This window comes from Psammomys obesus, unplaced genomic scaffold (genome assembly GCF_907164565.1).
Source record: "Psammomys obesus unplaced genomic scaffold, mPsaObe1.curated_primary_1811, whole genome shotgun sequence".
Lineage (NCBI taxonomy): Eukaryota > Metazoa > Chordata > Mammalia > Rodentia > Muridae > Psammomys > Psammomys obesus.
This window is the reverse complement of record NW_026596091.1, coordinates 3,853,250-3,869,020: the sequence shown is the minus strand read 5'-3', so window position 1 is coordinate 3,869,020 and position 15,771 is coordinate 3,853,250. Positions and strand designations below refer to the sequence as shown.

General features: G+C 45.7%; 1 protein-coding gene across 5 annotated transcripts in view; it reads left to right on the top strand.

Moving 5' to 3' along the window:
- The window catches only part of Stab2 (stabilin 2), a 168,495-nt gene that overhangs the window by 128,450 nt on the left and 24,274 nt on the right, over nucleotides 1–15,771 (top strand). For all 5 annotated transcript variants that reach the window (XM_055627757.1, XM_055627756.1, XM_055627755.1 and 2 more), the window contains 10 exons: nucleotides 4,186–4,305; nucleotides 5,584–5,631; nucleotides 7,034–7,117; nucleotides 8,442–8,588; nucleotides 9,201–9,341; nucleotides 10,854–10,913; nucleotides 11,883–12,059; nucleotides 13,498–13,587; nucleotides 13,917–14,063; nucleotides 15,547–15,603. In XM_055627757.1, coding sequence (XP_055483732.1) covers nucleotides 4,186–4,305; nucleotides 5,584–5,631; nucleotides 7,034–7,117; nucleotides 8,442–8,588; nucleotides 9,201–9,341; nucleotides 10,854–10,913; nucleotides 11,883–12,059; nucleotides 13,498–13,587; nucleotides 13,917–14,063; nucleotides 15,547–15,603 — 1,071 coding nt within the window. The remainder of the gene's footprint in view (nucleotides 1–4,185; nucleotides 4,306–5,583; nucleotides 5,632–7,033; nucleotides 7,118–8,441; nucleotides 8,589–9,200; nucleotides 9,342–10,853; nucleotides 10,914–11,882; nucleotides 12,060–13,497; nucleotides 13,588–13,916; nucleotides 14,064–15,546; nucleotides 15,604–15,771) is intronic.

Genomic DNA, 15,771 nt, shown 5'->3' with positions numbered 1-15,771 from the left:
TGTGTGTGTGTGTGTGTGTGTGTGTGTGTGTGTGTGTGTGTGTGTGTGTATGTATATATATGATCTGGTTTCCTAGTGACTGGTGTCAGAATATTGGTATGTTGCCTGAGTTTGTTCTTTGTTTATTCTTTATATACCTAATGGGAAAGAAGAGAAGGTAAGTTGAAACTACCACTGGCAAGCATAAGGAGTTATGTTATGGAAAAGAAAAAGCAGCATGGTCAGTGAAAAGATCAGCCAGTGGCCAGGAGCTGAGAGAGGGTGGGATGAATAAGGGCAACATGGGAGTTCTTAGGGATAAGAAGCTTGTGGTGAGGATTTTGGTTTCCTTAAAAAACACACAGAGAAATATAAGAATATGTTTTTATTTTAATCCCAAGTGTGAGGATATGGGACTGCTTCACAGGAGCTGACTATGATTTGCCTCGTGCCCTAGCAGAGCATGATTTTGCCAGCAACAGATAGTTTCTGTGAATGTGTGATGTTTGGAATTCTGGGAACTTTTCAGAGAATATATAAAATTCTAGAGCTCCAATGCTGTTAGTTGTGGTTTGTTAAGTAATTGTGCGCAAAGAAGGAACAACGAGAAGAAGACACTAGATATCCTGATGATGAAGATCAAACTTATCCCAAAAAACTTGACACCCCTAATCTGCAGGAAGTTAGTCTAACAATAATGATGCCCCCTTTTCTCTGTCCCATTTTTCTCTCCTACCTAGTGTTAGGGGGTTAAAAGCGTGGAAATGGGTAGGGAAGGGTAGAAAAAAGAAGAACCCACAAAGTAGCAAATACCAGCTACAGAAACTACTCTACAAGAAGCTGTCAGTGATGGACACACATCATTAAACATTTGTCAAGACCCACAGAATGTACACCAGCAAGACTGGGGCAACATGCAAGCTATGGGCTTTAATGTTAATGCATTGATTCCAACAAATGTATGACAAACAAATGCCATTAATGATGGGGGAAACCAGGGAGTGGCTGTGCCTCTGTAGGAATGTCTGCACTTTCCACTCTTTTCCTGTAACCCAAAAAAAGCCTGGCAAGGTGGTGCATCCCTATAATCCCAGCACTCTGGGAGGCAGAGGCAGGTGGATCTCTGTGAGTTCAAGGCCAGCCTGGTCTACAAAGTGAGTCCAGGACAGCCAAGGCCACACAGAAAAACCCTGTCTTGAAAAACAAAAACAGCCTTAAAACTGACTAGTTTAAAAACAAACCAAGCCAGTTGTCAATTTTCCTATCTTTTACACACATGCACACACACATGCACATTCACGCATGTATAAGCACACCTGAACATGGTAGATTTGTTGTGTCTTTCCTGCTTAAGCTATCTTTTGTGATAGTAAGAAGAATGTGCCCAAGAGAACACACAATTTTTTAAATGGATCCTTCTCTCAGATATGTTGTACTTCATCAGCAGACATCTAGAGAGATCTCAGGACCTAAGAGGATGAACATCATGAACTTTGTACAAACATAACCTTGTGGTAATCCTGTTATGAGCAGCATACATCCCTTGCCAAAATATATTACCTGATTCTCCCATGACTTTTGACTGTAGACCAGCTCCATACTGTACCAACCAAGAAGGGTCACCCTAAGTCTGAAACTGGACAAGCTGTCTACTGCTGTCCAACCTACCCCAGACCCATGCCTCCAAAGGAGTGAGAGGTTACATTCCTCTGATGCCCTGTCATGTCTCATCTGGGGTACTTGTGTCATCCAGGCCTCTGACAACTTGCATCAACATGACATTTATATGTACTAGTCTCTATAGGTCCAGGTTTCCATGTTTTCTCTCATTTAATTTCTCTGCTACCCAATGGGACAAGGACTAATTACTCCCAATACTGATGGAAAAAAAAAAAACTCTAGCTGTGAATTATTTTCCTGGGCATCTTAGTTTCATTTCCTGTTGCATGATAAAATACAAAGCAAACTAGGGCAGAAGGAGTTTATCTGGGTCACAATTCCAGGTCACAGTCCACTATTGCAGGGGTATCACTATGACAGGAGCTTGAAAGAACTGATGACATTATATCCATAGCAAAGATCAGAGAGCAATGAATGAATGCCTCTTCTCCTGTACTGAGCTCACCATTTCCATTCACATAGTTCAGGATCACCTGCCTAAAGAATGTGCCACCTACAGTGGGCAAATAATAGCAGCTCAATTAACTTACTCAAGATAATGTACTTATAGGGGCTAGAGAGATGGTTCAGTAGTTCAGAGCACTGGCAACTATTCCAGAGGCCCCGGGTTCAATTCCCAGCACCCACACGGCAGCTCACAACTCTCTGTAACTCCAATCTTAGAGGATCCAACACCAGTCTCTGGGTACAAGGCACACACGTGGTGCACAGACATATATAAAAGTAAAACACCATAGACATAATAAATAATTGAAAAAAAAATAATGACTCCCCCCATGGGCATGTTCCTTAGTCAACCTCATCTAGGTAATTCCTGACTGATACTGTCTTCCCAGGTGACTCTAAATTGTGTCACCTTGACAGTTCAAACTAACCAGCACAAAAAGGCTGCTGTAAAATGTACCCACAGGCTGAGTGTGGAAATTTATATATGATTCTCAAGGGCTGAAATCTAAGCCCAGTGTCAGCAAGGATGTTTGTCACTGAAGGCTCTTAACAGAACCCTTCCTTGCCTCCTGCAGCTGCTGGTGGCTCCAGTATTCTTGGCTGAACATGCTAACTATAGTCTCTGCCTCTCTCTTCACCTCCATGTCTGCTCCCTGCTCTTACACAGACACTTGTGGGTTTAAGGAGCCTCATCTCAAGACCCTTAATGACATCAACTAAATCAGGTCACAGTTATGGGTAGCCTGGGTCTTATGGATCTATAACTGTTTGGAGTGCTTTCAATTCTTCCTGCCACTGGTTAGCAGGAGATCATAACAGAACCACACCCATGTCTGTCCAACCCTGGGCCCTCACTATGGACCAAGCACTCCAACGCAGTTTCACCTGAACACTTCCAAGGTTGCTGTTGAGAGCCAATTGTCTACTGTTGCTGAAAAATCTCCCTCTCCAAGCAGCCCTATCTGCCTCCTTTGTATTGGTCTGGCAAGCTCATGAAATGAGTCAATTCTGCATGAAATGACTGTGAAGACAATAATGAAACTAGAACACAGAGACAGCTGGAATGTGAGGCTGTTGTTAGCAAAGCTCCAGCTGGCTCTATATAACAGCATTTCTTCCATGTTGTATTGGCCAAAAGACTCAAGACACAGCTGCCCTGGGAGGCCCAAAGGCTCTGCTGTCCTCTTGGAAGCATATGTTCAACAGAAGTTAACTCTCAATTCCAATTCCAAAGTCATTAGGAGTGCACAGGGACCTGCAGGAGGAAGATGGAAATCTTGTTGACCCTCTAACAAGGACCCTTTCCAGACTCTCAGGCCCCTATTGTTCTAAGCAATGCCAGCCAGTGTTGGCTGTGAAAGAATGACAGAATATTTAATGTACATTTTTCCAGCTTTTAAATGGTGGTAATCATTCAGAGGAAAAGGCAAAAACTCTTTAAAGACTGGAATAAGCAAACAAAATAATGCAGAGCTGCCCAAGAACCTTGAATTTCTCCCCAAGTCCTACCATCAAGAGCCAGGCAACAGGGCCTTTAGTGAGGTAGTTCCAAGCCATCTCTGCACCGTTAGCACCGCTGCAGCAGAATCCCAGACAGAATCCCTGGTTTGAACGGAAAGTTAATTCTCATGCTCTGGAGGCCCAAGATCAAAATGGCAGCTTGTGGTACAGGCCTCTTTGGTGTGTACTTCTTTTTACCTGGCTGAGTGAGTAAAAGTGAAAACAAGGGAGGGTAAGAGACAGAGGAGAATGGATGGAGAGAGAGCTTGAGGGAGAGAGAGAAAAAAATATGAGCCTCCATAAGAGAGGAAGAAGGTTCTGAGAGGCACGCAGTGCTGAGGACGGCACCAGCTTCAGAGCAGAGAAGTCTTTGAGAGGAAAGGAAGCAGTGGGTATGTGGTAAGAGAACAGGTATCCAGAACTACACGGAGTGAGTACCCCATGGTGAGGCACAGCTGATAATACAGTGCTCTCCCACATCCCACAAAATTCAAATTTCAGCACAAAATTGCTTAGCAAATATTGGCAAAGCTGGCAAACTTACTGATCTGATTTTCCACCTCTTGGCAATTTTACCAGAATAATGGCGGCTGCAGTCCCTTTGCCATCTGCAATCACACTGGACAAGATGAAAGGATATGTACCTGCAAGCCAAGATACACAGGGGACGGATTCATCTGCCGAGGCAGCATTTACGGGGTAATGCTAAGACTCCAGGAAGTAAACCCATTTCCCAAGAGTCCAGGTTGCCAGGGACAAGCTCTTCTCACAGTCAGTCACAGTGAGAAGAGCTTTGTCCACCTAGGGAAAGTCCTATGGCCAGGGGAAGAAGTGGTGTTGCCATTAGACTGCCAGAGAGATACGTGTATGTGCTATGTGTGGTATGGGTGCACAGAATGCAGTGACTGTGTGCGTCATGTATGTGATGTCCTGTGAGTGGGAGTATATGGTGTGTGGTGTGGCATGTGTATGCAGAGTGTGGTGACTGTGTATGATGGACTTTGTGTGGTTTGTGGATGTGTGGCATGGGGTGTGTGCTGTGTCTGTAGTATGCGACATATTGTCGCATATGTGTGTGCTGGGTAGTATGTATGGCGTGTATGTAGTATATGTTGTATGTAGAGTATGGAGTGTGTGTGGTATATCAGATATGTGTGTGTATGTGTATGGTATATGGTATGATTCTGTATGGTGTGTGTGTTACATGGCGTGCATGTCTGTGTGTTGTATATGGTGAATTTGTGGCGCATGGTATGTGTAGTGTATGATGTGTGGGGGAGGATGTGTGTGGAAGGAGTATGTCTATATGGTGTCTGGGATGTATGGGGGTAGGGGTAGTGAGGGTTATGGGGTGTGGAATGTGGGGGTGTGGTGTATTTATGGTATAGATGTGGTATGTGTTTGAGTGTATGGGATGTGTGTGTGTGTGTGTGTGTGTGTGTGTGGTGTATGGGGTATGTGTGTGTGATATATTTGTGGTATGTGTGTGTGCTCATGTGCATGCCTTCTCTTTGCCCCCATCTGCCTACACTGCAGGTAGAGGAAGAGCTGGTATGATGCTTCCTGGTTCCTACATATTATAAACACTCAGAAAAGTGTCTTAAAGAGAGACCACGGTATTTAGACTGATCAAAAATTCTTGTCAGGGAGACCAGTTCTCCCATAAACAATAGCTGACCTTTACAAGATTCCAGCTATATTTGGTGTGTTTTGTAAAGATCTGCGCTCCATTTGAAGTGCTTGTAAATGCTTTGGGGAGTGGCTGAATCTTTCTTCTGTAAATCAGATGGAGAGTCCGGAAAGGAGCCTGGACTCAGTGTGTCACTCAGTTATTCTGAGCATCAACCACAAGCCCCTCAGTGAGTGTAGAAGAGAACTATCACATGGCTCCCAGCAGACAAACTGCCTCACACAACTCTGTGTTCCTGTGTATAATTCAGAGTTGAAGTAACGACATTTTCCTGTCCTTGTTTGCAGGAACTTCCCAAGAACCCGAAAACGTCCCAGTATTTCTTCCAGTTGCAGGTAAGAAAGTGTGTGTCTACTTCCAGGCGTGTGCCAGACCCTGGATTCAACTTCTGCCACCAGAATATGTGTGTGTGAATCTATGTGTATTTGTGTGCACACACTGAACTATATGTGTGTACATATGTATGTGTGTATGCATACATATATCAGCATGCTATGTTGCAAGATATTAGATAAAGCTGTAGCTTCCAAAGTTGGGAAGAGCAGAAGAAAGTCTGGAACAAGGATTTATGGCACCAGCCCAGTTGTTGACCATTTGTGAACTGTGACTCTCAGGCCTCCAGTGTAATCACACAGGTTAACGTTTGTGACTCTCGTCACATCTAAACATTGGAAGGATACAGTAAATATACAGTAGGGAAGATTAAGAACTACATCACATAGGGCTCTTACCATGAGTGAGGCCTGGTCTGTGCGGGTCACTGAGGCATGCGTTGTTCACACAGTTGCAAAATGGCCGAAGAACAAATTTCTCAGAACAGATCCCATAGTTAAGTGACAACGACTGTGTATGAAAATGTCTATCACAGCTGTGGAGAGTGAGTGTATGGGTTGCTTTATCATAGCTGTTACGGTACCTGACAGAAACAACCTGAGGGAGGAAAGCATTTGCAGGTTCTGTGCTCCTGGGCCATTGTGGAGCAGAGTGTCACAGCATCAGGGACATAAGGCAGAGAAACTTTGTCACAGCAGACAGGAAGCAGAGGACACAGGCAAGGCATGCTGGAAGAAGCAGGACAAGATGTCCTTGCAGGGAAGCTCTCTTGCTCAGCCTGTCCCCACCTTCAACTCTCACCTCCAGCATGTCCTGAATCCCTGGAGGCAGGAACCTGTTCAGACCTCAGAGTCTCCTCTAAGATAATGGCCACTTAGGCTTCTCTATCTCCTCCTGGGTGCTCCTCAACCCAACTAGGTGACAGTCAAGATTGACCCTCACATGCTGACCTTCTGGGAACCAGCCACACAAATCCCATCCACTAAAGAATAAGACATGAGAAACTAGAAGCAAACGCCATAGCAGCCATGTAATCTCAGGATGTCAAGGAGATAGCTAGATGGCTAAGTGAGCCATCGTGGTTGTTACAGTCATGTGATTATCACATGGCATAGCCAGTCATGTGGAGAGGAGAGGCCGGAGTCATCTTTGATGGGGCTCATGGGGGAGTTGTTATCTTCTTGGTACTCTGCTTTCAAAATCGTTAATCTAACAGCCACATGTTAATTTTATCATTAATAAAAAAAAACACATAATTTTGATGGCGTAGCATCTGGGTTTACTTTGAGTCTGAGACAAAAGCATAGACTGGCATCTCTCTGAGCCTCAATCTGTGTCTGTAAGAGAGGAAGCCGCATGCTTGTCTGTGAAAGAGTGACATGTGGCCCCCCTCCCTTCCGGCAGGAGCACGCTGTCCGAGAGTTGGCTGGACCTGGCCCCTTTACCGTATTTGCGCCTTCATCCAATTCCTTCGATCAGGAGCCCAGGGTGAGCACGAGAGTGGACGCTGTAGGAGGGCTTGGGAAAGGCCTAAACTCACCGAGGTAATGTTTGTGGAAGAGAGGTTTAGGCTTAGACAGAGCAGACCAGCAACAGAAGGAGCTGCTTGTCTGTGTGAAGACCCCTGCCAGAGAAAGCAACTGGGTTCAGGGTACCACTGGCCAGAGACTTTCTAAAGGCATGCCTAAACAGAGTAGGAAATTGGAGAAGTCCCAAGTGATCAAGGGATCCAGAACTCCCTATAGACTAAAAAAAAAAACAAAAAACAAAACAAAACACAAGTGGGCCGAGCTGATGCTGACTTAAAGGAACTTGAATAGGATCTAGACTTGCAGAACTCTTCAGAGCCTTTATGCTCTGCTGTTTACTGCTGTCCTGTGACGAATTGCCTATAAATACTACTAGACAACTATCACTTATATCGATAACTACACTCATAATGGGGCCTGGCCTACACGTATCTGGTTTATTCTCATGTCTGACTTGTAGCTGAGTGTTAGCCCCATTTTACAGTGGAGGACACTAAGGGAAGTGACTTTGCCAAGGTCCCATTGCTGGAGGTGTTGGAGGAGGGACTTGTTCTTAGCCGCCGCACACACCACTCCTCTCTCTGTGCATATATTGTGGGTACCAGCAATGCAAAGACACCAGAATAATGTTTAAAATCACTTGACCTTTGGTTATTTTAAAGTCTCAAAAAAGTGAAACGTCTTTCTATCACAGTGACTTCATAATTATATTCTTTGTATCTTTTTTCAAAATACACTACATTTTAAAATCTGAATTTTTATTTTTTCTAAAGGCTCACTTATATTTATGTGCTTTGGTGCTTTGTCTGCTTATATGTCTGTGTAATGAAACCCTAGAACTAGAGTTACAGATAGTTGTGAGCTGCCATGTAGGTGCTAGGAATTGAACCTGGGTCCTCTGGAAGAGCAGCCAGTGCTCTTAATCACTGAGCATCTTGTGACAAGGCTTGTAACAAGCCCCTACTTGTGACACAGGAGAAATATGTTACAATCTTTTCCAATTGTCTCTAGGAGGGGCCCTCCCATGCTCTCCTCTAGCATGTTTCCCAAGAAAAAATCTTTTCTGAGGAGCATGGTAGGACACTGGCATCCTTCAAGCAGAATTGTGACAGGCTGGGCCAGAGGCCCTTGAGGCCACTCACCCCCCTGCCTGACCAGAGTCTCCCTGTGTTCCCAACACAACCCTGGCATTAGCTCCTCACAGTATGGGAGGGAGGTTAGAGCAAAAAGAGGTTCTAGCTCCAAGCTCCTGCCTGTGGCCGACCCCCTGTCTTCTCTTCCAGATTAAAGACTGGGATGAGCAGGGCCTCATGTCCCAGGTTCTTCGGTACCATGTGGTCGCCTGCCAACAGCTGCTGCTGGAAAACCTAAAAGTGACCACAAATGCCATGACCCTCCAGGGCGAGCCGATTTTCATTTCTGTCTCTCAGGTAAGAGCAGCCACCTCAGGAAGGTGCTGCCCTCGTCCTGCAGACATCTGCCTTCCCTTCTCTGGAGTGACAGCCGCGGGGCTATCAGCTAAGCACTGAGTCATGCTGAATATAGGGCTGGAGACTTCATATGCACTGACTTAGTCTGTCCAGCAGCTGCCTGGTGTAAATACCATCCTTGTCCCCATTCTCCAAATACGGAAGCTGAGCTCAAAGAGGCGAAAGTCACATTGCAAAAAGCAGCTGCATTGGACTTCAGACTCAGAGGCAGGGCTGCTCCAGGCAGCACAGATGGAGTGGAGGGGTGGGTGACGGCAAGGACACACTAGTGAGAAGCAAACCCTGAGCTGTTTCTTCTGTGAGCTTTCTGTTGAAATAAGCAACCAGCCAGGTTAGCCGCTTAAGTATCATCCCCTGTTAACCTCGCAGGTGAAGACTGCTTTCTCATCTCTATTTTCCTTAGGGTCATAATAAGTAATGTGTGCTTCAGTCACATGGACCTTCGAGCCCCCCCCCCCCCATGATGGCTGGCACATTAGAGAAGTTCTGTGGAGAAGGATGTTGTGTGGGTTCTCTGTGCTCATGTCTCTCGCTGGTTTCATTTGTCTTCAGGATACCGTGTACATAAACAACAAGGCAAAGGTCCTGTCCAGTGATGTCATCAGCACCAACGGAGTCATCCATATCATAGACAAATTGCTCTCTCCCCAGAACTTGCTTATCACCCCCAAAGATGCCTCAGGCAGGGTTCTGGTAGGTAACCCACTGTCACTCTGCAGCACGTGCTATGTGTGTGTCATCTGCTCAGCTCTGGTTGGAGCATCACTCTGTTACATTATGATCCTGTTGCTTCAAGCTTTATACATAAGTAGGCAAAGGTTGCTTTAAATCAGTATGTTGGTTTTAGCTGGGGGCGGTGGTGTACAGTCCCAGCTACTCGGCAGGTTCAATTTGAGCCCAGAATTTCATACCAATGTAGTGAAACCTATCTCTTAACAAAAAAAAAATTATAAATAAATAATTTTATAAGTTCTTCTTTAGTGTCCACAAGGGAAAGTTGCCTTATATAGATTTGAAGAAGACAGGGGAGGGAAGAGGGAGGGAAGAGGGAAAAGAAGGTGGATAATTAGATATCACAAAAACTAACCTGGGAATAAAACTTCTTGATGGACAGAAAGAACAGTTTTAACTATTTATTCATTTATTTATTTATTTTTGTGGTGCTGGGCTTTGTACATGGTAAGCATGTGCCTTCCTCCTGAACTACAAATCAGCCTTTTTTCATTTTCCGCTTTGAGACAGGGTCTTACTAAATTGGCTTAGGCTGGTCTTAAACTCACTTCTGCAGCCCAGATAAAGGCCTCGAATTTTTTATTCTTCTGCATCAGACTCCTAAGTAGCTAAGATTACAGGCCTCGGCCACCAGACACAGCACGCTTCATTGTAGTTATTGGCATTAGCCACTCTACTTCACTGCAAGTGGCAGAATCCACTAAGCCTCACTTACAAAAAGGAGTTTATTGAGATATTATGTATATGAATAAATCTCTTAGAGGCTGCAGTCTAATTTTCATGCTACACAGGTGAACACAAAACAACCTAGAAAATCCTGAACTGATCCTCTAACCTTACTCTAGGAACATTTTGACTGTTACAGCTCCTCATATTCCACTCTCCAGCCTCTCCTCCCAGGGCACTGCTGCTCACATCCATACCATCATGCTCCCAGAGACTAGCATCCACACTTTGTTTCTTTCCACCAACAGACCTCCATGTGCTTGGGTTTGGTTGACCCTGCATTGCCTGTGGGCTTCTAGCTGCAAGGGAGTCTGGAAGGTGTTCCATCTAGCTTTCCAGCCTCTGTAATGCAGAAAAGCATGAGCAGAAAAACAAGGTTGCTGTGAGTGCTGATGAGCCAGTGGCCACCCCTGCTGTGTTACCATCATTGTATGCAGTTGGATTGTGTTAAAGTACCTGGCAAACTAAAGACAGCATGTTTAGCCTCCAGATGTGTCCCAGGATAGCCAGAAATGTGACCCAACACAAAGTGACAAACTTACTTATATTATACCTGTTTTCAAATCTCTGTCTCCTGAGTGAGAGTAGCCACCTCCCAAGGGCCATTCTCCAGTCATGGAAGGTATAATACCTGGCTTTCCCATACAGTTCTCAGGTATGAACTTTGTAGACAGTGATGTCATGTCACAATGTCAAATGGTTGGACACAGGTGAAAGGTGAAATGTTTTATGTCTTTATTTCTGCAGCAAAATCTTACTACAGTGGCAATAAACCATGGATATTCCAGATTCAGCAAGTTAATACAGGTAAAACACTAAGGGGAAAGCAGACTTGGGGACAGCCAGCCTGAACCTCTGCTTTGTTAGGTTTGCCTGTGTTTATATCTGCCAGTGGACTCCCACACTGATCAGTCCCCAAAGAGCTCCAAGAACCTTGGTTATTCACAAAGCACACTCTGTACTCTCTACCGTAGGTTCTCAATACTCGCAAAAGATCTGCATCGCAGATTCTCTAGGGAGAAGGTTGGAAATGGGGGTTCCAACATGTTCAGACTGAAAATCCTGAGGGCTCAAATGACATAAGGAAAGAGCATCTCCTATCCTCTGATCTCTGCACTCAGGCTCCAGTAAATACAAACAAATAAATGTACTAAATACTTTTTAAATGAGATTGTCTAAGGATGTGCACCTGTCCATCCCCAGAACTCAGCAGGAACCCAGTACCTGTTTAACAGGGTCTGTTTGGACAAACAGTTCTAGAGCAAACTAACGAGCTTTCCAGTGGCTCAATGAAGGTTGTAAAGTTACTTCACAGGAGGAAAAAATCAGTCTATGTGGTGTTCCCATACTGCATAGGGCTCAAGGCGGCTTCTGTTCACCTTGGCATTTCTTGAAGTACATTTACCTAGAAACTTTATAATCAAGCATACATATCTCAGTAGTTTACAGAGTTTTTAAAGAAATGTGAGAAAAAATCTGGTCTGGAGAAGTTAAAATATTTGAACAGAAGTAGTATCAAAAATAAGATATTCATTGAAATGTACTTTCCTACTAACAAAATCTGATTTGCTTTCTAAGGAAATGGGGTTCAGATTGGTTGGGGTGCCATGCTCTGTCTTCTGGCTGTGTCACTCTGGAACCTTCAAAAATACCGACAAGCCACAGTACAGGTCATGGAGAGATAGGCTCAGAGAGGCCTTTGCCCACGTGTCAGGGAGGGGCCTTACTGCACAGCACATCTGCACACCAGCCAGAGGATGGCGCCCTGTGTTTCAGGACTCGGGCTTGCTGAGTGTCATCACTGACCCCATCCACACCCCAGTCACTCTCTTCTGGCCCACGGACAAAGCCCTCCAAGCCCTGCCCCAGGAGCAGCAGGACTTCCTGTTCAGTCAAGACAACAAGGACAAGCTGAAGGAGTATCTGAAGTTCCACGTGATCCGGGACAGCAAAGTATGCTTTTGAATGTCCCGGAGAAAGCCACAGTCCAGCACTGAGGGGCTCTGCCCCACAGTTCGCCATGTGGCACCATGCCTCCATGGGAGGGAGGGAAGCTTCACACCTCTGTGTCTGGTTGCCATGCCTGGCTGCTCACTGCAGTATGCCAGCTCTGCTTCTGTTGTCTACACCAACACCCGCTACCCAAGAGGACCCAAGCCCTCCTCAACTCTGTGTGCCTTTTCACTTTCCCCCTCCATATGGCAGAAGGGCAGCTCACAAAGCTCCCCACCATCAAGTTTTTCCAGATGGTCTCTACCACTCCCCAACCCAACATCCCTATGCAAACAACTGATTTATCTTAATGCAATCAGCCGTCAGCCCTGTGACCTATTCAGCGTCCTAGAGAAGCCTAATCATGTAGGGGCATGGCAGTCACTCCGAGTCCTCCATGAGGACGCCCATCACTCTGAGATGAGGCCATCCACTCCAAGATGCCAGTGCCCTGACTTCAGTTCACTCACTGTGTCCGGTGACTTCCTGGGTCTGCATAGCAGATTACCACAGGCTAGGTGCCTTGGAACCGCAGAAAGTCATTCCCTCGCAGCAGTGGATGCTAGGCTGCTGCCATCAAGGTAGCAAGGTCATTTCTTAGAGGGTCCTGAAGAAGACTGTTCCCTGAGTCTCTTCTGGCTGCTGGTAGTTTCTGGCAACCTCTGGCATTCCTCAGCTTGTAGGGGCATCCATGCAATCTGCCTCCATCTTTCCCTGCGTCTCAGTGTCCTGCTATGGTATTTTCTCCTCTTCCTCTAAGGACACCGTTTATGTCATATTAGAGGCCCACCCTGCTGAAGGATAATTTCATCTTGCCGAACTATTAACTATATTTGCAGAGACTGCGGTTCTCAAATAAGGTCATATTCTAAGGTCCTTGGGAGTCAAGGTTTTATATCATTTTGTTATTTTTTATTTTATTTTATTGAAACAGGGTCTCATGTAGTTCTTGAAATCTCAGAACTCGTTAAGTAGACAAGACTAGGCTAGCGTTGTACTGATATCTGCCTGCCTCTGCCTCCTGAATGTGGGGATTAAATGTGGGTGCCACTATGACTGGCTCACATAACTTTTAAAGGAGCACATTTCTGGCCATAAAGGTACCCTGAGCCATTTCCCAGCTAACTCAACTGATCCTTTCATTGGCTTCACGTACCTAGATAGCCTCTTCCAGGACGCCCAAGCACAGGTGGAGAGCTAGCACAGACTGTTCTACCGAAGGACCTTCCAGCCCCTAGAAAGTCATAGTCACTCCTAGCCTTCAGTTACACTCACGACAGCTTTAGCTTGGGTTATTTTAACTCACAGGGACTCTCCCACTTGAAGTTGCTCTGCTGGCGAAGCTTCTCTGGCCCTTCAGCCCAACACAGGCATTAACACAGCTTCTTCTCTCCCTCAGGTTTTGGCTTCGGACCTCCCTAGGTCTGCTGCCTGGAAGACCCTGCAAGGTTCGGAGCTGAGTGTGAAGTGTGGAACTGGCAGTGACATCGTGAGTGTCATGGGGTGATCACACAGCATGAAAGCTGTTCTCCAACTGTTCCCATTTTCAAAGGCATCCGTGGATCTTCGAGTGTGTTAAGGGGTGTTTTGTTTTGTTTTACATTATCAGCACTCTCTGGTTCAGTCACTGCCTTCAGGGATAGCTATGACTCTTCTGATATACCTTGGAATTCCAGGCCCTCAGGATAGGTGCAGAAAGTCCCCTACATGTTTGTTTATTTATTTTAGTTCTGAGTCTTGTAGGTTTGGGGAGGAAGAGAAGTTTGGAAGGGATTGTTGATATCTCTCTCTTTCCTCTCTCTCTTCCCTCTCTTTCAGGGTGAGCTTCTTCTGAATGGACAAATGTGCAAGATTGTACAGCGGGGGCTCTTGTTTGACCTGGGTGTGGCCTATGGCATTGACTGCCTGCTAACGGATCCCACCCTGGGTGGCCGATGTGACACTTACACTACCTTCAGTGTTTGGGTCAGTCCTAACATTACCAAAATAGTGAAAGAACGTTGGACCAGAGTTGGTGATACAGCATGGGCCCCAAGGAAGGGCCATGATGTGACCAGGTCCCAAGAGACATGAGGGCCAATAGATGACATTCTTCAAACTCAGAATCAGCAAGCATCTGCTTAGCCAGTTGAAGGCCTTGAATACTCTTGCTTAGCCACCATCCACCAACGTTTCCTTTATCACTAAGGAAACAGAGCTTAGATACCAAATGTTAGCCTTGGGTACCAAATGTTATCATTTTCAAACCCAGCTTGCCCACTCAGCAAATGTCTTTTTGCATCATATATATAATTGACACACTTGGCAATGAACAAAAATGGTTCATCCTGTTATGTGACATATGCCCAAAGCACCTCCATTCGTTTCCGCATTCATTCAGTTTGCAACACTGATGAACCTGTGCTGTGGCCCTCCACCATACAGAACGTGTTCCCCTCACCCTTCCAGCTGGTGCCAGTGAGTAAATGCCAGCCTTGAGCTGTGCTGCTCAGTGCTCATCTGACCCCCACAGCAACCGCTGGTGGCAATGAGCGGCATCGCTACCAGCTCCACCAAATAGACTCGGAAACTGAAGTGGAGAGCAGAGCTTGCCACTGCTCGGTGTTAATATCTGGCATCTCTTACACAGTTTAAGAAATAGCCTACAACTTTCGGACTCCCGTTTGGATGGGAGATGAGCGTAGTTTCCCCGTTTTAGCAGGTGTAACTGTATTGATGTCTAAAGCGTATATACACCTTCTTCCAGCTAATTAGCTTCCTTACCAGTTCCCCAACGGTCAAACGGCAACGAGACGTACTGTACCTCTGTTATACCTTATGAAAACTAAAGTTCAAATGTATCAGTTACTGGTCAAAGTCTCACAGCTAACTTAAAATGCAGTTGCCTGTATCCGAATTCCCCACTCTACAGTATGCCCACACCACACTGCCTGGGCCCAGCTCTGAACATCAAGGGACTGCTTTCAGGTGGTCATCCAAGACACCTTCAGAATTCTTCAGGCAAAGTGAAGTGTATGTTTTTACAGTCTTGAGCATAACCATGGCTTAATCAAGATTAAGATGTGTGTGTGTGCACATGTCGAAGTCAGAGGTCAACCGTAGGTTCCATTCCTTGGAAACCATCCACCTTGGGTTTTTGTTGTTTTGTTTTGTTGTTTTTTTTTTTTTTTGAAACAAGGTCTCTCACTGGAACCCAGGGTTCACTGATGCAGCTAGGCTGGCCACCCAGTGCAAGGACGAAAAGCACACACCATCATGCTCGGATTTTTATGTGATTTCTGGGAATTGAACTCAGGCCTTCATACTTGAGCAGCAAGTACTTTACTGACAAAACTGTCTCTCCAGCCCCAAATTAAGTTCTTAACTAGCTCATTCAGACACTAGCCAGGGACGTGTCCTCGTCATTGTCAATATTCTTGATCTTAAGGTTTCTCACATTGCACACTAGGGGGACTGCGGGAGCTGTGGCTCTACTCCCAGATGCCCACGGTGGAGCAAACCAAAGGTAATTATGAACGATGACATTCAAAGGCCATGGGGATGTTACGTTTTCATCCAAGAACAGACTCATTCAAGGTGGCATGGCCGTGGACTGTGTGCTTCATTCTCAGACCTCAGTCTTCTGATAGGCGAGCGTGTGCATGGGTAGGCGAGCGTGTGCATGGGTAGGCGA